Raw genomic sequence first — 22061 nt, 5'->3', positions numbered from 1 at the left:
AATCACATTAAAGACAGCTTAATCTCCAGTATTCAGTAAATTGCAGTTATTGCAGGTATGTTGTAAGGTAGGAAGGTTATAAAAGACAAAGTGGATACTCAGATATATGAGATCAGTGGGCCTTGAAAGGTCTTGCTATAATGACTTTCAGCTGTTTGAAGAAATGATCTAATAATGCCTACACTAAATGAATGTATTTGCAGTTCAGGTGTTCATTATAAAAGCTTATTCCAAGTGCCGCTATAATGCTGCCTATTATGTTCAACCTTGTGTTACCTAGAATTTATACAATATTTTAGAAAATCATTTAAAGGACATGTATTCTGCACCGACTTATTGTATTTGTTAACATTTCCAACAAAACCTAATGGTTTTGTTCTTTCTTTATTTTATATATCCAGATTGGCTTGGAAAGTTATGTGTTTGTAGGACCTACACAAGTATGAGTTGTTTAAAATATATTCAGCTCATCAGTATGTTAACTTTTGAAAATATCTGCTTTCGTTTGTATGTTTATGGAGGTATTGATAGTTGGTTTTGCAAGGTTGCTTTTGAGTGCCATCTTTATGCCATAACTGAAGCAATTTGTGGGATCTTGAAGAATCTGCTTTATTCAGGTCAACTTTTGGTATTTGCAGGTACTACAGAGCGGGTGTGTCTGATCCAGGGAACAGTTGAAGCACTAAATGCAGTTCATGGCTTCATTGCAGAGAAGATTCGAGAAATGCCTCAAAATGTGGCCAAGACAGAGCCTGTCAGCATTCTACAGCCTCAGACCACTGTTAATCCAGACCGCATCAAACAAGTGAGTTTTTGGTTGGGAATAGAGAGTCACAGCAGCTCTTTAGAAGTCTTAAAACTTTAAGGCTGCAAGGGGGCAACATAACATGTTCTTTAAGAAAATGTTATTTTACCCTTTAGTAATTTGCTGGTCCTGTTTTTCCTTGTACTTACATGTTCCATGTTTCTCAGCAGTTCTTTTAGACAGTGTTTCATAAATTTCAATGCCACACTCTAATGTGTTTCTTTCATAAATGTTTCTTTACTGTATAAGGTGATAATACACTTCTAGGTTTTAGTTAAAGATCGCTGAATTTTAATCTTAGACAATGAACCTCTTTGTAAATCTTTAGCATTACAAAAAATCAGAATAACTGAATGTTTTCTACTTTTATGTATTTAAAATAAAAACAAAATGTTCATTGGTTTTTTTTGAACCTATATTAGATATGTTAAAGTCTTACCTGTAAGAACTTGAAAATACAAAGATCATTCACTTGGGATGTTTTCTACAATTTCAATTTATGTTATTTTTGGCATCTTTTTGCCTGTTTTACACTGACTTCTTTCAAAATCTATGGGCAATGCAAAATATATTTTCAAGGTATTATTGGTGTAGTATTCTTTAGTTCATTATATTTTTCCAGAACAATTTTAATTTTTTAAAACATTACCCTGTATGGAGAATGTGAAATATGTCATACAGGATTTAAAATTATTTTCCATTGTATTGAATAAGAAAAAGCTGAGGAAAGAAATGAGTGAACATTAGTAAAATTTTGTCTTGTCTCTCTATCCTATATAGGATAGAATTTAGTTTTTCACCTGTCCTATATGGGAAAAGATTGTTTTGTCCTTCTACACTAGCAAGATTCAGTATCTTATCATTTGGTAACTGTATGCAATTACTTTGTATATAGTGACATACACAGAATGCTTCTATGAATACGTGTTTGAACAGGATGAGTTTGGAACAATCAGTCTGCTGTAGATGGATGAAACTATGCATAAGCCATTGTATATGATTTCTAATATTTAATACTGTATTAGTTTTTCTGTATATGCAATACTTAAAAGATACTCTAGATAATTTATAAGAAAATACTAAAAAGAAAAGCCCCAATTTTATAAGATTAGTTTCTAAATCATTAGACATGAAAATTATTATGCCAGAGGTAGAGAGAAAAAGCTGAAGCGATCTGTATTTTGAATGGCTTTTCTGCTTGTAAAACGTTAAATTTCATGCTAATACTTCTTAACCCAATGGGAAATAAGTGTTCTCTATAACAGTGAAAAGTATTTTTCCCCTTTTCAATGAAATGAAACTAATTTTTTAGTAAGTCAGTAAGATCCTGAGAAACTAGATTACAGAGCTGTTTAGTGACATGCCTAAATATTTCCTGTCTTGTATATGTAATTGATACAACTTGTCCACATTACTTCTGCAGAAAACTTATTTGTAAAGTAGTTGAGGGTTTTTTTCGAATTTTTTTTTTTTTTGGTTGGTTGGTTTGGGTTTTGTTGTGTTCTTTTTTTTAAATAAAATTCCATGTTTGGAATGCTGTATTAAATTCTGAAGGGATGGATTAGTGAACAGAGCTGCTGCTAGTGAAGTGTGTAGCTTATAAGACTGTTATTTAGTGACTGGCTCTACATAATAGAATTTTAATATATTACCTGTATACGTACAGGTGCATAATAATATGACTGCAAATGTTTGAGATATGCATGTGCATATGTTAGAGCAGTTTTAACCACAATGAATTGATTAACTTCTCTTTTAATGAAGCAACTTCTATTCATGATAAATTCATACACTATAAATATTGACTCAATAAATCTAAAATCCATTATTTTTACCAAGAAGTGAAATTGTTAGCTTAGTTCTTAGAGTTTGCAGTCAAGTAATCTATCCTCCAATGTCAGAATATCCTGTATCTTAATGAGAGATATAATACCTCTAAGAAATTAGAAGGATAATATTTTATAATAGTTGGTCGTGATCTAGAAGTCCAGTGTTGCTATTATTTTTTTTCTAATAGCAGACAGGTCACAATTTTATTAAAATGATTGGGATAACATATAATACAAGTCATTTTGAACTTGACAAAAAATAAGCCTTATGAATTACAATCTTCTTTTACACAAATTTTTACATGGCTTATCCTGTCTTGGAGTGTTACCCAAGAACTTCGGTACCCAAAATATTATGTTGCAGATTGAAGGACAGCATTTGAGATCAAGAGTTGATTTGTAATAATCAATTTTACCTTCATTAGAACCTTTGAAGATATTTCTGTTTGCTTTCTAGCTGTTTCTACCAAGAAAAGCAAAGGTAGTTTTCCCCCCATAAATGATGATACCTGTTGTTAAAGCCTTGCAATGCCACCCACATCTATATGAGCATGCAGCTCTCATTTCTCTATTGTCATTTCTTTATCCTGGGCTGCTTTACTGACACTTGCCTCAGAGAAGCAAGCTAAGAAAGGAAGTATCTTCTGGCTACAGTTTCAGTGAAAAAAGATAATAGGTAAACCTGTTGCTGGCTGCTTGAGTTTCAGCACTTCTGTCTTCAGGAAAGGCATGGGTATACATGGAGGCCGAGTCTGGCCTGGCATTTCTCCTTACTAATTGAAGTCACTATCCAAACATTGTGGTTTATCGGACTTCAACTTTTTCAGCTTCAGAAGATTTGTAAACAAGTGTGTCTGCTTCCTTTTGAACCTTCTCCACTGCGTTTTTTCACATCTCCTAATCCTGTGGATTTACCAATAGATACCAAGTAGTTCTCTCCTCCAAGCAGGTCTGATAGATGTTTAATTGACAAACATTTGCATCTTTTATCTCTACATAACATAAATACTCTCTTCATAGATGTCAGCCATCAGCTGCTTGTAGGTATCATTTGACAATAACCAACTGATTCCTGTACACTTTTGCTTCCTAGAAACTGCTATGAGCATCTAACCTCCCTTTTCTCTCTTTATTACTTGAAGTGTCACACCAACTCTTTCAGACCCTATTGTAACCCAGGTGAACAGAGTACAATTTTCATAAAGTGATCAGGAGCCTGAGCTGTTTTTTGCTTTGTAATTAGCATACAAAGCTTTAAATTTCACCTCTAAATTAAGAGCAGCTCCTATGAACAGTGGAAAAGGCTGCATAATGTGGTCTTATCACATCACCTTCAGAGAAACTATTGCAGCTTTATTGTATGCTAGTTGAATTTTCCTTCCAGCTTTGAGTTGTTTTCCAGGTAGCAGGTGTTGTAGCAGCCTGTCCAGCAAGAACTTGGAGTCAAAGATGGCCATTGCAGAACTGTGCATTATATGGAAGGAAAGATGTGTGATCTTATAATTAATTCTGCTCTAAGCAGGAGTTTACACTCTTTGGTCTTCCAGCATCCCTTCCAACCTAAATCATTCTTTGATTCTATGAAATGTTTAGCTATGAAAGCATGAACAATGATTTTAGAATTTCTTCCCTGAAAATCTAGAGTAAAACTTTCACATATAGAACTTCCAATTAATGTTTTCATTGGAGCCAGCTTCATTTCAGCTTTTTCAGTAGATAATTAACCTTTCATGAGTCTTTAACTTCTGTTCATTAATCACGGTACCAGACATTGTATTCAAAATTTGAAAAACTGAATGTCTGAACTCAGATTTGTAAATTCACATTCTTCTAGTGAAAATGACTACTTCAGAAATGCTGATCAACAAAAAAAAAAAAAAAAAAAAAACAAAAAAACAAAACATTGAAACATTCACCATCTTTAAATAAAATGTTTTCTTTGAAGTGCTTAAACAGAACGCGAGTTAAAGATACAGATGTGAAGATACTGGCTTAAATGGTGAATTTTTATTTTTTTTTTTTAAATACAGGATATGAGTTCTTCTGACTATAAAGACTCGGTAGACTTCAACAAATGGTTTGGGTTAGAAGGGACCTCAAGGATCATCTAGTTCCAACCCCCCTGCCATGGGCAGGGACACCTTTCACTAGACCAGGTTGCTTAAAACCCCATCCAACCTGGCCTTGAATAATTCTGGGGAGGAGGCAGCCACAGCTTCTCTGGGCAACCTGCTCCAGTGTCTCACCACCCTCACACTGAGAAATTTCCTTACTTCTAATCTAAATCTACACTCTTTAATTTTTAAAACTCTTACACCTCGTCCTATCCCTACACTCTGTGATCAAGAGTCCCTCCCCATCTTTCCTGTAGGCTCCCTTTAAGTACTGGAAGGCCCCTATAAGCTCTCCCTGGAGCCTTTTCTGCTCCAGGCTGAACAACCGCAACTCTCTCAGCCTGTCCTCATAAGGGAGGTGCTCCAGCCCCCTGATCATCTTCATGGCGTCCTCTGAACCCACTCAAGCAGGTCCATGTCCTCCTTATGTTGGGGGCCCTAGAGCTGGACACAGTACTCCGGGTGGGGTCTCACAAGAGTGGAGTAGACGGGGAGAATCACCTCTCGACCCGCTGGCCACACTTCTCTTGATGCAGCCCAGGACACGGTTGGCTTTCTGGCTTGTGAGCACGTATTACGACTCATAGTCAGTTTTTCATCCACCAATATCCCCAAGTCTGTCCTTCCTTAAGAAACTTTCACTGGTTTCCTATAATGCCTCTCCGTTCTGATGAACCTTTCTTCTTTTTATCATCCATTTAAGGCAACAGCCTGTCACCTAGATGAACCTTACTAAACTCCAGAGTATGAGAAAATAATTCCACATTTTTCATTTCAGGTAAACAATAGTAAGTAGTTTTGTAGAACACTGTGTCTCTTCATCTAGTCAATAATTTCTCATAAACTTTTCTCACTGTTGAACATAGGTGAAGAATCACACCAGTTACCATTCTGCAATGAGTAATGAGATATGCAGATATGTTTACAAGTTGTGAGGACAAAACCAAAAAATCACCATTATTTACTAGGGAGCCAATTCTACAAATTAGATCTCATGGCAAAAGTTTAGCATTCCATTAAAATGTGTATCCTGTATCCTGTCCCTCGTGTGCCCTTGACTTAATTCTGGTGCCAGATCACTGTTTTAATTTTCTGTTTCATTTCGCCAGTGTTGGTTATAATATCAATATGTATGCGAAACCATGTTTTGTGAGCATGATTAACTCTGTAGCTGATGATTAACTCTTCACTGTATGTGCTTCAAAAGTGGAATGTGAATAGAAGATTTTGTTGGGGGATGAACAGCAGCATTCAACATTATAGAAATTTTCAGTAGTGTTCTTATTTTTCAGAAAATTCTGAAGTTATCTCATGCCTTCTGATGGCTTTATAGTTTTGGTAGTATTTTTCCAAATCCCAAAGTTAGCCCATAATCAAAAGCTGACCTTTTCTTCTTGGTGTTTATTTGACCCAGATCTTAGACCCAGATCTTCTTATGTGTTTCGATGCCTGTGTCTGGTTACTTGAGTTTTATAGTATGTCTATTTAACAGCACCAGATCTTGTAGTATTCCTGTGTTACTTTGACAAGTTTTGAGGAAAGAGAATGTCCTGATTTCTTCTTTGTCCATTTTACTTTAATCTTCATCCTAAATCATTCCCTCCATCCAGAGTTGCCCTGATGATCCAAATGGCACCTGCTGGTTTGCTTTAAGCTCCTTACGCCTTCTTGTCCCCAGACATGAGATAACATGAGATAACCTTTCTTTTACATTATACTTACCACACTTTTTTTTTTTCTTTTTTTCAAAGACAAGTCCCAAAGAGTTCATAAATGCAGATAAGTTACCTCTATATATGCCAGTTTTCTTAGTCTTTTTGTATTGCCCTATGCCCCATCTATTCTTTTACACAAAAGCAGAACCAAATGCAAAGAGGATGTAATATAATCAGAATGTACTTTATTTGTTCTTTACAGAAGCGAAAAGGTGGCAAGTAAAATTAGATCACTGAGTTCGTCAAGGTAGCCTTTTTGCAATCTGGATTGTAAATAAATTATTAATCCTTGATTATTTCTTTTTTCCAAATTTTATTTTGGAAATGTGTTATGTATTTATACAGTCATCACTGAGATGCGAATCGTTTGCCAGAGTTACAGATTAAAGAAATTCACAGCAGATGAAAAGAAGACTCAGTATGTTTAGCAAAGCAAGTGGTCTGTTTAGAAAGGCTCATCTCTGATACTGTTGAAAGTGTAGTAAGTCAGTCTTTTATGTTGTTCAGCACAATGGGGCCTTGCAGTGCTCTCTGTTTCTCATTTTAGCTGCAGAAGGTATTCAACTATTTAATACAATTCAAAAAAGATACCACCTTTTCTTAAAGTGCATTAAAATATTGGCTTAAGCAAACTAGTTTTGTTGTCGCTTTAATTTCTGTGAATTAAAAGCACCAATATTAATATATACAAGACTGAAACTCAGTATTAGCTTAGTATTAATAGTAATTTAATGTGGGTAATATTATTACCAAGATTTTCTTTGTTTGGCAACCCCTGTAGTGAGAAACTAGAAATTGGGAAGCTGTAAATGCAGTTTCATGTTCACATTTAAATGACATTCTTTACATGCTTTCATGTCTCTAACCCTGTTTTAAAATGGTATTTAATTTTCTACATTTTCTTTCTACTCTTCTATATATAAATATATTAATAGGTGCTGAGAATTAAGTCTCAGTACAATATTTATTATCTAGAGTGTAAGTATTGAAATTTTTTTAGTATATATAAGGGTGTGACTTTTGTCGTTTATACGTAGTTCTACATTAGGCATTTCATGAAGTCATTGAAAGAGAGCTCAGAGACCTTTTGGAACACTATGCAGATGGAGTATAGGTATTCTATACTGCCATGATACAGCTATATATTCACTCTGTTACTCAAAAATATGAAGCATGGAAGTGTGATGCTTTCATCATCTTTCTGCACCCTTTAGTATGTTGTGCAGCCTGAGAGCAGTCTCACAGTATAATCAATTCTTGCGGGCAACACAAGGAAGAAGTATTTTCTTGGACTTTCAGAAAATACTACAACTCAAATATGGCTCAAACAGAATTTTATTTCTAAAATTAACCTCCTTTTCATTACTTAAAGTCTGTTTTCTCAAACATCTGTTCTAGAAGCTTAAAGTAAAAACAAACACCACTCTTACCTGTAAATATAGTCTTCCATTCATTGTCTCATAAGTAATAGGAAAGCAAATAATATTTGAGAAAACAGAAGACCAATTTCATCATAGCTTGAACTATACTATTCAAGATATAGTTTAAAAAAACCCCGTGAGTCTTAAAAGTGGTGTATGGTAGAAATTCTGACTGGCTTTTTTCTATAACCTTGCCAGCAGTCAACCTGCAATTTCAAGAAAGCTTCAATTGTAGTACACGTTTCAGTCTCAAAAATTGAAACTCTGTAATGTAAATTCATCTTACGATTTCTAATCACTTTATACATATCATTCCCAGAAGCCTAACAACTCCTAAATTCAAGCCTAATGCAAAACACTTGCCAAATTTAAAAAAAAAAATTCTACGCTGCATAATAAATCGGAATTATTGAGCTCTGTCCAACTTTCTTTAAGAAGTAATTTTGCCTAGAAGTTCTTCCAAATCAATTGAGAGTGTATCAATAAATTTCTTATCAGCCAGTGGAAATTCAATACAAAAACTAAATGCTGTGTTTCATTTTTTTTATTTTTGAGAAATTACTTTGTGTTACTTTAATGTTGAAGAAATAAATAGGTGTGTCTCCATAAATTAATGTGTCTCCATAATTATAAAGAAACATGAAAAGGGATTAATTTTTACAAAATGCTCTCAATTCTTTTATATATATATATATATACACACACACACACACACTTTTTATATATATGTATAGATATATATAAAAAAATTAAAGCAGTTATGTCAGTAAGCACAGTAAGAGAAATTAAGCCTCAAACTCAATCAACCTGATAAACAAAGAAAACACCGAAAACACAAAACAAAAAATCTTGCTGCTATTTTCAGTATTTTGTCATTGGTATGTGTGTTTGGAAAAAAATGTGTATGCCCATACTTGATTCTTGTTCATTAGTACAGTTGTTTTGCTTCTAAATGTTTTTTATCTTTTTCCATTGTATTTTAAACAAGCTTTTGCTAGAATAGAATAGTGAAATGCTTCTACTTAAGAGATGTTACAGTTCAACAGTCACCTGAAAGGATTATTGTCACTCCTTTTTCATCTCAGCCATACATTTCTGTGCTTCAGGAAGATTGATGTGAATTAAAAACTGAGAGGCTTCCAGTTTCCTAAATTAATTGTGGTATCAGTGATTAGGTCATTATTCCGTGTTGAACTGTTCTACATATTTTCTGATAAATCCACTAGTTAGATTTAGTAATGCCTAGAACAAACTATTTTTCCATTTATTAATTAGCCTAGCATACCAAAACAATATGCAATTCAGTATGTCCTAGTTAGCAGTGGTGTTGATCACACAAACTATCAGATGTCTGACATATTTTAGTCAAAATATATTTTCAGAGTTTTGCTGTAGAATAGTAACAATCTTTTAAAATTTTTTTTAGTTCAGGATGACAGCTTAATATATAGCTATAATAAAGAGAACCTATGAGGATGTTACAGTCCTCCATTCTATTTGTTTGGGAGTGGGATTTTTTGGTTTCTTTTCCCATTAGTTTAAGCTTAAATGATGAAGGTCAGTTCATTGCAATTTCAGAATCTGGTAAGAGAGATATTGAATCATCCCACTAAAACCAGAAGTATAATTCCATAACTGAATAGGGTTAGCCCTGTACTATCGTGGAATCTGACTTTTCTTTTTCTAAATAATTCTATCCCCTCACAAACAAACCCATGATCTGTACAGAAAGACATGGGAGAATCCTTTATAATCATTTTGATTTTCACAATGTACAGTGTCTGCTGACCAATAACATTCTGCCAAGCTACATATTTTTTTAATGCTCTATACATGATAGTAATTTTTTGCCTAAGCCTTTTGAAAGAGACCCACTTGATGCTTAAGCTGTATATGTTTTATTTTTGGTTTTATTGTTTTATAACATGAGTTACAAGTTGGAAACACAAATTAAGGATCTGTTTCTTAAAGATTTTTTTTTCCTGTTTTGGCTGCTTGTTTATGTACAAACTATGAAAAAAATGGATCTTCATATTGCTTAACATACAGCTAAAATATTTGTGTGTGCATATGTACAAGCCCATATTTTGCTAATACACAACTTTATGCATTCACAGTGTCCCAGCTTTCTCATATGCATTAAGAGTTTTAGTGCAAAAGTATGTATACCTATTTTATGAGGGACTGTCAATGATTGTAAGTAACAGAACTGCTGAAAGTGTGAAATTTTGCTTCATTTATTTCTAAATAGTTTGGGTTAGTAATTATATGACCATATGATAAATCACATTGTATAGCATTTTAGTATCTTATTTCTTAAAGCAAAAGTAGTGTAATTTTGGATTTTTTTATAATATTTACATATAACAAAGATGTCAAAAAACATGCTTTGAATAACTATTGTATGTTATGTTTCGAAGATTGGAATTTTACATTTTCACTACATTTATAGAAAGAAGAGTTATTTTGTCAGGATCTAATACTTTAAAAAGAGAAATGTGTATATAAAAATTTTAAACAGAGCAGTGCTTTTTTGATATGTTCAAGAATTAATGTTAAGCGTTTGTATATTATTTAGAAAACGTGATCAATAAATATGACTCTTAATTCTTTTTTGTGTTTATTTTGAACACAGGCCTGATGATAAGTTATTAATCTTTGCTCAACTAAATGAACGTTTTTAACACTAAACATAAATATATTGTAGTAATTTGTTGTGAAGGTATTAGTTGCATGTTCATCTGTCATGAGATTGATGTTTACATTTTTTCACCTGCCTCTTGATTAAAAAATATCAATGAATATTTTAGCAGTTAGTATATTACTAAAAACTCAGTAGCTTCAGTGTAATTGTAAGATATGGAACACAGTTTGCTGGCTATAGTCCGTGTTATAGAATGGTGCATTATAAGGTGCCAAAGTAAATGTCTCTAACTTCTTTCAGATGTTGGCCCTGTTTGTTTGTAGACTGATAACTGTTTCTAGTGTGCTCATTGAACTTGCTGGAATTTTTGTTTACTATAGTCTTCATTTTCCCCAAGAGGAGGAGAGAGGAAAGAATATATTCCTCATGTGGTCAGCATATTTTTGAGTATTTATGTGAGTTCACCATCTTGATTTCAAGTCATTAATTTGTTTTTACATGCATAAGCATGCATATTTACATGCATTATTTATCCAATTGACTTTAAATTCCATTAAGTTCCAATGAGTAGGAGAAAGATTTTTGTCTTAGGCATTTTTTATTTATTTTAATTTTCTAGTTACGTTACTTTTGTTGGTTTATTTATTTTTTTAACTGTTCAGTCTAAGGCTTGTAAAGGTTGATTTGCTCCTGAACTGCTTTGTTCCCAGACATTGCCATCTTCCCCAACTACCACCAAGTCCTCTCCATCTGATCCCATGACCACCTCCAGAGCCAATCAGGTACAGTATCATCCTACCATCTACACCATACTTTTCACGGGTGACAGCTTGCAAACTGGAGAAAAAAAGATATGGTGGGTTAAGGATTTATTCGTTCATTCACATATATACACCCATAACCATAGATATCTAACTCTTGTTAGAAATTGGTAAATTGAATGGAAAACATTTTTCTTCTTTTAATTTGTTTTGTTGTCTTTTTTAAATCTCTGATGAAAACAAAGTATCTTGTGAAATATTCTTTTTTAAAATTTGACTAATAAATACCAAGGATACACACTGATGTGTCTGGAGACAGAATAACTATTGGTATATGTATGTTTATGTATATATGCACACACGTATTTACTTCCTGGATCATTTATAAATTATAATGGAGTAACCCCTAAAACCATGCTTAATTAGCTGGATATCAACCTAGGAATGGCAAACAGACTTCTTTCTTTGTTTATTTAATTTAAGAATTTTGAAATATGTTTGTGGACAGTAACATAGGGACATTATTTAAGTAGTGTATGTAATAAAAAATAGATTTGAAATGAAAAATTATTGATGAAGAATGAAGTAAACTTAAGTCTCTTTAAAAACATACTAAACAAATTTAAGTTTAATTCATGTCTTATTTTTAAATGCATAAATTGTGCTTTTAGCAGTATTTTAATTACACTCATGTATTTCTCTTTTAACTGGAAAAAAATATTCATTATGTCCACAAATCATCATACTGTGTATCTTTTTGCCTTCCCTATGAAAATTGTTAAAGTTACTTCATACCATGCTCTTTAGAACTGATTTATGCTTAATAAATACCTTATTTTTTTAATGTACTGTTAAATTTAATGTACTTTGTGTTCAAATAATGTAAGTATTCAGTATGTGCTAAGTTTTTAACACACGATCTGCTTATTTAAGTTAGCGGAATGCTTCTGTCAGATCTTGCACAAATTAGATCAAATACTAGAAAAGTTTTTTTCACAACAAGCTAATTTCCCCTGGAAGTTAACATTATTATTAATTACTGATCCTTTGATATTTTGTGAACTGCTTAGAACTTGCTGGCTGTATGAACAAACAATTTAACATACAACAGAACACAAGCATATTAAAGCAATATATCTTTGATCAGCACATGACTATCTGTTGAAAGGGATGTCTAATACAGAAAGTAATGAAATTTAGGGAGAAATTGTACAGATAGAAGAACTACTAAGAAAAATATAAATTGCGATATCCCTCACTTCAATTTGAAAGCCGCCTTCATCAGCCTGCTTCCATTCCAGCAAGAGTTATTTGGCTTCATCTTCATTAAATGACAAAGATAAAATCTTTGCCAACAGCTAGGGATATTTTATGAACACTCTGTTCAGCATTTATTCTCTCTTAATTTTAGTATTTTCTGTATTGTAATTAGAATTTTTTTAAAACGTTGAGGGCACAGATCTTTTTAAAAAGTGTTCTTACTACTTTTCTGTGTCTTCTTTCCCACTTTTTTTTTTTTTTTTTAAATTATGAGTATACCCTGATGATCATTATTTGGAGAAAAAGGAAGAGGTGCTTTTATTTACAGGAAATACTATTTGAGCATGCTGTTTAATTAGCATCAAAGAAGTACCTACTTTGCATCTGTTCTATGAATTTTGAATTATCAAAATTATAGTTTAGTATATAAACTTTAAATTACTTTTTAAGAGCTGAAAATACTGATTTTATAGGAAGTTGTTCTATGAGAATATTGTCAAGTGATATAGCTGAATATACAAACTAAGGGAAATGTATGCTTTGTGTCTTGCTTATATCCCACATTACATATTTTAATGCATTTTATTCATAACCTGTGCTCAATTCAGATTTCATACAAATAATCAAGATCTCTTTTGAACAGCATTAAAATTATATATATGAACAGTAATGACTTCCTTAAGCGACTTTTGGACCTGCTTTTATCATTAGCCCTTGACATTCCTACTGGTTTGTAATTATTTTAAGCCTCCTAGTATTTCCTAGTGGTCTCTAGCCATTCCAGCAGGGAGCACAAAGCAAATAAGGCAGTTAAGGCCTTTTTGTTCATTCTAGTGATAAGTGACGTAGCTGGCAATTGTTCCCAGACAGTAGTAGTGATTAGCATTCAGCACCAGTGTATCGACAAGTATCTGCACTGCGGCTGTCACACGAAAATAGGTTCCAACACAGTAATCTCAAACCTGTCAGTACTCGTGTAAGTACCCAATAGGAGAGTATTAGAGAACAACAGTGAATGTTTGTTTTGATATATGGCTATGTAAGATGATTCTCAATAGAAACCGTTCAGGTATGGGTTTTCTCACAAAATGTTATATTAGGATAACAGGAAAGTCAGAAAATTCAGTGTAAGATAAATTCACGGTACACATTCTTGTGTGGATATAGTAGCATATCAGGCTTAAGATCATTCAATTTTCTATAATATTTTAATCATGACAAGACAGTATTTTATATTAAAGGTTAGTAAGGTGATTAAGCCAGGTTTAAGCAACGCTTAATGCTGGGTTGCTGTTGGAGTAGATTTTTAAACTGGGTTGGAGGACTCCACATAAATCATTGCAATTAGAGAACTGTCAAGTATGTGTGTTGATGAGCATACCTGATGTGATCCTTCCTGCTGTACGAGCATGTCAGTTGTATTCTCCTGACAGAGCTTGCATAGTGGGCAGAACAATTTCTAGGCATGCTTTATACTGCAACAGGAAAATAGCTCTGCCAACAGAGGTCAGAGGAAGCTGGGCAGGAAATTTGGCGTGTATTATGTCTTCCTTTTAATGACTCACTTTGCCTCCATTCAGATGAGATCATAACTCCTTTGTATGACAATTTTGGCTTTTGTTGAATTGTTTTTTGAAAAATCCAGTGCTCATGAAACTACTCATTTTATGATTCTCAGGAAGATAGTCACTAAAATGTCTTATATAGTGAAAGAAAACAGTTTCTTCAGAACTGTCATGTGTTGTGTTATACTGAGTTGCCACATATGCAACAGAAACCTCTGTGTTGGAAGTGGTTTTTTCTTTAGTTCTTTGTTCTAGGAAGATATACATCTGTCAATATTACTGTTATAAAGGTCTTGTTTATTTTTTCAGTAGAACTTCCTTGGGCCTCTGTTCTCATTAAAAATTCATGCATTGCAAACTTCCCAAGGAAGAAAGAACCAAAGAGGTAATAGAATTAGGGACATTTCAAATAACCTTTTTTTTTTTTTTTTTTTTTAACCCCTCCTGTCTGCCTACCACTGAAAAGAACTCAATCTTTCTGTACTTTTAAACTGAGAGCTTCTGTGTTACCCTCTCATGAACTTTGTCAGAACACTGACAGTTAGCTACAGTGGTGAAACTGTTCTGCTGACGCCCCTGGAGCTGGCAGAATATAGCTTTACTTTTATTTACCAGAAGGTAGAAATCAATTTTACTTTTCCACGGTACACTTCAAGTGGGAATTTAATCTCAAAAGTGATGAATAACACCATAAATATCATATAAAACATGCCTGCTTTTCTTCTGTAGCACGTTGTAAAGGTGTGAGTTTTAATACTTATTTTAACAGTTAAGTGACATTAGACAAATATTGCTATAATTAAACTGTTTACATATTTTCTTTTGTTTACAAGATTATTTTTTTCTTATCTGCTTGATTTATTGATGTTACTGTTATTTTAGAGGGAGAAACATGAGTGATATAAACCTAAGCTTTGTAGTTCTCCTCTGTCTATTTGTACATCTGTAAATGCAGTTGCCAACCCTTGCATGTTTCCTTCTCCAATCCTCCCTTTTTCCACAAGATTGATACCACTGCTGAGCTTTACTACTGGCTGTAAGAGAATAAAAGGCCACAACACACATTCCCACTTACAAATGTGTCAGGAGAGTGATGGGTAGGAGTCCTTTCCCCTTTACTCGTAAGTCAGATAGGCTTAAGCTCAGTAATGTAGTAAAATTTATCATCACAAACTTTGTGTCATGTATAAACCTTCATTTATTTTTACTTTTTTAATGCACCATTTTTTCCTGTGGCATTTGCATTTTTTACAGTTATACATTCTATTTTCCTTCTTTGTTGTTGCACCTGAAGCTCTTATTTTATCATATAGTGTAATATAAATTTTGTGGAGTGCAGCTAGGTGTAGGATTTGTCCATTCAGTCCTCCAGGTTTACATTTTTTTTGAGCATATCTACATCATCTTGTTGCTGCAATATCTCTAATGAATAATACTTTTCAACCTTTTTACATGATGGGACTGAGCCAGTTTTCTTGCTACTGCCTGTACCCAGCAGGCACAGCACAAACATGTGGCTGTTTCAATCTTGGTATTAGGAATTTGTACTTTTCTCTTACATTATCTATTTTATGCAAAATCTATAGCTTGCAATGGGATATAATAGTACACATATAACTAGAGATTGGGGGATTAATTGGTATCTCTAAATTGTAATGATTGATGTAGATGGTCTCCCTCTTTCTGACTTTAAAGAATAGTCCTATTCCTGCCTGTAAAATTACTTGCAGAAGTATAATCTTTTCATTCCTGAAGAGGTAGAATCTGAAAACAGAGGCTGTCTGTAAAGCATACTGACAGCTTTCAAAGGGTTGATGAACTCATCACTTATATTAAATATATATTTTGTTGTGGGAGGTGGAACAAGAAATAGGAAAAGAAGCTTTGTTTTAGTCTTCTATTATCATTAGGACATGGAATTTTAAAATATGTATAATATCCAACTTCAAATGATAAAGTTTTTATCAGCAGATTAATCTTAAAGTACAAGTAGTGAATTTTAATGATGATCCCAGGATACTAGACAGCTGTTGTAGGCCATTGAGATACTATATTTGCCTTTGACAATTTGATGTGAGGGTTATTTAAGATATCCTGTCTCTGATATTTTAACTGCAATATTCATCTAATTTTAATTCCCTAATTTTAATGTAATTTCTTACAGTGGTATTGAGAAAATCTGTTTTCTTTTTGAGTCTGTCACAGATTGATGCCAGATGTATCAATTGATCTTTCCAAATCTCAGTACTGTATATTTAAAAGCAAATTCAATATAATGATACTTAGCATTCTGATAAAAGGTGCTGTAGAATTAAAATCTGTTATTACTTTGGTTATTCAGAATGTTTGCCATGGTAGTTCTCTGTGAGATAACAGTTTGACCTTTTTTCAACCTGTCAGATTGGTCATTGATAAATACAACCATTTTATTTACACCCAGAAGGTGTATCTGAGTTCTGTGCACAAAACTAATATGCTGTTTGAAAGAGACATCATCTAATAGACAATATTTCATATCAACTCATCACTAAAGAATTTAGTACACCAGATTCTAAAATTGTAAATACATGGAGACCACAACTATTATATATTATTAATATATTAAACAAATACATTCTAATTATGGCATCAAACCATTTTTTTTATTAATGAGAAGGAAATCAGTTTTGGTGTGGCACTGGTGTTCAGAGCTATATGATAACTGTAAGAACCTCATCATGCTGTTTAGGGGAATAGAGTTGAAGAACTAGGCCCTGTATTTTGCTGACTGTTTCTGGAAGGTCCCCAAACTTATGGTATACTTTCGCTGCATACAGAAAAATTCTTTACATAATTTCTCAACGTAGCATATCTTTTTGGTTTAGTCTCAGTGAGGACTTTCATCTTCAGTTTTAATAGTTCTTCAGCTTCACATTCAGAGTTCTTTTCTGTTTAGGTCTTGCTATTGCTATCATAGACTCACCCAGTAATAATTTTGAACATTGTGCATTGTAACAAGGTTGAATGAAAGTGGTTAGAATGGTTAGAAAAACACTTTTCTTTCTAGTGTGAGAAAACCCTTTTATATTTGTAGACAATTTTATTGATTATAAATTCCTATTTCTGTAAAGTGACCTTTTAGTTCCAGATTCATAAGAAGACAGAGTTCCTTTTTTGTTTACAAGTTGCCTATGGCTCACTGTGGACAGCACATAATAAGGAATCCCCGAGATAACGTATCTAGAACAGCATAGGGAGAATTATTCCCCTGTTCAAGTGAGAGAACTCCACTAGAGGTTCCAGTGCTTCAGAGGTAAACCTTTCCTGCTGCTCTTCAACTGAAATGCTTCATTTCATGGCTAAACTCTAAGCAGAATTAACCTTTACTCCGTGGACTAACTGTAGACATTTTTTTCTGGTTCTCAGGTTAATACATTACGTTTATTATATTCCTCTTGTTCTTTGACTACTTTTTCCCAGTATTTTGCAGTATCTGAGCTCATCACTTTTGTTTGCATTGTCTCCTTAAAATATAAATTTTTTTTAGATACTATAAAGATTTTTAAATAACAATTTAAAAATTCTTATATGCAAATCAGTGGGTTTTTTACACTTTCCTATTGTATGCTTCAATTTTCCCTTTTGGCAACTATGTAGGTAATCATTTGTGTTCATATTCCTTTATATTGATTTACCTGTTTCCTTTCTTCTACCAGACAGCAAATTTTAGGGTTCACTGTTTATTGTTCCTTTCTTAAAGGTAGGGGAAATGTTGTCAGGAGCATTCATAAGACACAGTCTCTGAGTACTAGTGGCATATCATTCATAGGGTGTCATGAATGATCTGCCTGTTGCAGTCCTGTTAGTAAAAATGTGATTCCATGTTTGTGTATCTTGTGTTGATTTTATGCTTGAAAAGAATGAGAATCAGTTAGCTTCCTATTTCATCCCCTCTTCAAAAAGATACACTTTTTCAGTGTAATAAACAGCATTAGTATCCCCTTTCTATTAAAATAGATAAATGTCTTAAATCAATTTCTTGTCATGTTTTGGACTCTATCTGGTGGTTAGATTTTTGTTGTTGTTGTTTTTTCCCCCATAGATAAAGATCAGGAGAAAAAAAAATAGAAAAACAAATGCGTATAAAAGTAAAGCTTGGAAAAAATATGAAGAAACAGTGGGACAAACTAATTTCTTTTTTTCTTATAAGAAAACAGCTTTTAACAAGATATTACGTGGTCACCCCTGTTATGCATTTATGAAGACTTAGCCTATCATTGGTTTTAATCCTTTGTTGAGTCATTAGTTTTAAAAATTGTTAAAGGAAGAGAATGAAAATAGAATTTTGGAAACATACTAAGTGGTTTAGGAAACAAATTTTACTGTAGTGTGAGTTTAATGAAACCTGCTTTTGATCTCATTATTTTATTTTTAAATCAATGTTACTTCTGTGAATATGCTGAGATTTGGCAGAAAAGTTATCATTACACTTCCCTGTACACTTACGATTTGTGGGTTTATTCACTTAAAATATTTTGGAGTAAACATGTAAAAAGATAATGCTTTTTGGATTGAATCGATTTTGCTTTAGACTCTCATGGATATCTTACTCAAGTTGTTCAAGAGTTAAGAAAATCTCGCACTGTAGTTGAAGATCTTGTTCTTTCATTTAAGGATATTTGTAGATATGATATGTAGGTTTTGGCATTTGTCCATGTCCTTGTACTAAGAAAAGGTCCTATCTGCTTATGAAAAAGGATCACTACACCCATAAAAGTTGGAGAATACACATTATTCTCTTAATCAAAATATGGTGAAGGTCTTCAAATGTCCTGTGCAAAGGGCTGTTTAATTTTTTCATTTTTGTTGTTCCAACTGTTTTAATCATACTTCTTTTATCAATACAAAATGAAAATAAATAGCATATTGAAAGTGCCAGGTATTTCCATGTTCAAGTTCCATCCCATGTAAGCTAGAGTGAAAGCTGACAGCATGTAACTCTCTGTGGTCTAACCAAGATTATCTTTGAGTTCAAGTCCTTAATGCTCATGTTTGGTGTGACATACTGTTTTCTTCTTGGGAGAAAAAGCCAACCATATTCTAAGGTATACAGGCAAAGAGTCACTTAGTGTGCTCTTTGCTGTTTGAATGACCCAGAGAAAACAATGTCAGAGCAATTTCCAGAATGCAAATCTGGATGACTTTATTGCTTTTTTTCTGCTGCGTACTGGTATCAGTCACACGAAAGTTAGACTCTAAGGTTTCTACTATTCAGAATTTAATTTAGCAGCTTTTAGAGTGTTCAGAATTTATATAATCAGGAGTTGTATGAGAATGTGGACAGAAACACTGAGGTTACACATTTTACTGTCACACCAGGACAGATCCTGTACAGCACAGACTATAAGGTAGAAGAAGCAATTTTCTGACGTGTCAGAGGTAAGTCGAGTGAGGCATGGCTAGGTCTAGACCTAGAATATCCTGCTTTGAGCATACGTTAGTTAATATTTCCTTTGTGTCACCTGAAACATTATAACTTTCACAAGCTGTTTGTAGGAATAGTGCAGCAACTCAGCGCACTTTCCTGCAGGCTGTATGCCAGATGCATTGCCTGCCTTTTGCATGCTTTGAGAATTCATCATAGTGAGAAGTCATAGATAAATGTGAGAGAAACCCACCAATTAAAGTAAGTGTCTGCCTGATTTGAGTGAAAAAAGAGTGGTTTTTGTATGCAAATCATAGGAGGAGGCTGATTGACTTACTGAACTATAGGGAATAAAAGGTAGGAGGTTTTTCCTCTTCCAGAGATAAGGTCATCTGTAGAGATCTTTTCCTGTAGCACAGCGTCCCAGACTTGAAGTAGTCAATAACTTTACCCTGCAGACAAAACAATATGTAACTGCATCTTCTTCAGAAGCAGTGTTTTGCCCTAGTTTTGTGCCTGTAGTTGTTTTCACACTTGTTGGTTTTGGGTTTGGTTTTTCTTTTTGTTGTTTTTTTTTTTTTTTTTACTTCTGAAAATAAATTAGACTCTCTACAAGTAATAACAGTTATTCAGAGGCATAGTTTGCAAATAGTGGACAGTGGGAGGATGCAACCATAGACTCTAATAAGCATCCTTAGAAATGCCCAGGGGCCGAGTCCACTGTTCTGTTACCTCCCTGTGATTTACATTGGAATCTTTGCAGTCTGTAGCCTTGAAGAGTATTTGTCTGAGGGTACAGAGTGACTGTTGACTGTTTGGCCTTCTGTTTTCCCCTGATATTCTCATTGGCACCTCAGCAATTGCAGCCTTTGAGATCAGAGTCTTTCTCACATTATTCAGCAATAATAAACTTCTACATGACAAATTGTTAATTCAGTTGAAATTGGCACTTGTGATTTGGATGGGGTTAGAAAAGTATGTTTTAAATTTCTATTTCTTTAAAGTTTCTGAAACCCTGTAGTTTGGCAGTTCTACTGCAGTGTAAATTCTTCTTTCATGTTTCTTTCACCTGATATGTGATCTCCATGCTTCTCAGTTTTTTATAGTTACTTTTATTATTCGCTTAACCAAAACATAAATGCAGTAAGAATATTTTGATCCACTTTATTCTGTTAATAGTAATTATAATAATTGTGATAATAAATTAACAGCTGCCCCCTACCCATGAGATACTGAAATGCAGTCTCCATGTAAGCTCTTTTAAAGTGTTACTGCTTTATGGTATAAAACTGGTTTATGAAATAGATTAAACTGTGATTAATGATGTTCTTCAGTAACGAGTACTGAAGCAAAATACAATTCCTCCAGATATTCTGCAGACCGGTGTTCATGTATAATTAAGTGACGCAGAAAAAAGAAAACAAGTCAAAAGATAAGCAGATATTTGCAGTTTATTGATCATGATATATTTAAAACGTTTAGTAAAATAACTGTGTAAATATTATCAATTCAGTTTTAGAAACAGAACAAAATAACAGATACCTGTTTGTTAAAGACATTTCACAGGTTATATTTCACCTATATTTGAGCATTTAAGAGGCTGTTTTATATAAATTCCTGCTTTAATTATGTCAAAAGTAATTAGATAATACTACACTTCAATATTTACAGGAAAGACTGATTGGCTGTACACAATGTGTATGTATACACTGAGGGTTTTCTTTACCTACATTAATAGGAATACCTGTGAATGAGGATAATAAAAGGAGGAGATTACAATTTTGGGATGAAAGTTATGTTTTGAAATCTGAATTAAGAATTTAATTTAGAAATTACTAATGCAAATAATTCATGTATGTTTTATTATTAAAATATTTTAATATAAAGATACCTTTCTGCTATTGTTATTATTTTATTAAGGAGTCTAGTTACAAAACATGAGCTTTATTATGCCTTAACTACACATGTTTTATTACAGCATATATTTGATAATGTAGTTACATTCCATAGCTTAGGTACTGTTCAGTACTTGTTATTCAGTCCAAGATGGAATTACTTAAATATAACATGGTAATGACAAGAAGTTAACTGAATGCATGGCTTGTGAAATACAAAATTTTTATTATATTATTAATTGTCCTACTATTTACACTACTGATACAGAAAGCCTTTCTTTTTGACCTATCTGAATTTTATTTTGATGGTAAGAAAAATAAATCAGTAAAAGTGAAATAAAAGGGTATAAACTTTTCAATTTGAATGTCAGAAGGCTCAGCAAAATTAGTGCTTTTTAACATCACCAAGACCATTTTGTCATTTCAAAATTGATAAAAGAATGTTTTTATATGAAATATCACTTATTTTTACTGTTCAAATAGTAACGTTAGCAATGATATTACATAATGTTAATAAAAACTATAATTCAGATTGTGTGCAGTTTTATGTAAACTTTCCAAGATTTTAATAATTTATAATGCATTTATTGAGCTGTCTAAAAGTCTTTGCTGTAACAAGGTTCACAGTGAGCATTTGTTAAATTAAAA

The 22061-nt window shown here is 33.1% G+C and overlaps 1 protein-coding gene across 3 annotated transcripts in view; it reads left to right on the top strand.

Annotated features, from left to right (window-relative positions):
* NOVA1 (NOVA alternative splicing regulator 1) overlaps window positions 1-22061 on the top strand; it is a 155778-nt gene that overhangs the window by 115250 nt on the left and 18467 nt on the right. For 2 of the 3 annotated variants that reach the window (XM_074868207.1, XM_074868209.1), the window contains 2 exons: window positions 639-805; window positions 11239-11310. In XM_074868207.1, the coding sequence (XP_074724308.1) occupies window positions 639-805; window positions 11239-11310 (239 nt within the window). The remainder of the gene's footprint in view (window positions 1-638; window positions 806-11238; window positions 11311-22061) is intronic. The other variant, XM_074868208.1, reaches the window with a different exon arrangement.

This window comes from Strix uralensis, chromosome 4, assembly GCF_047716275.1.
Source record: "Strix uralensis isolate ZFMK-TIS-50842 chromosome 4, bStrUra1, whole genome shotgun sequence".
NCBI classification, from domain to species: domain Eukaryota; kingdom Metazoa; phylum Chordata; class Aves; order Strigiformes; family Strigidae; genus Strix; species Strix uralensis.
This window is presented reverse-complemented; position numbering and strand designations above follow the sequence as displayed.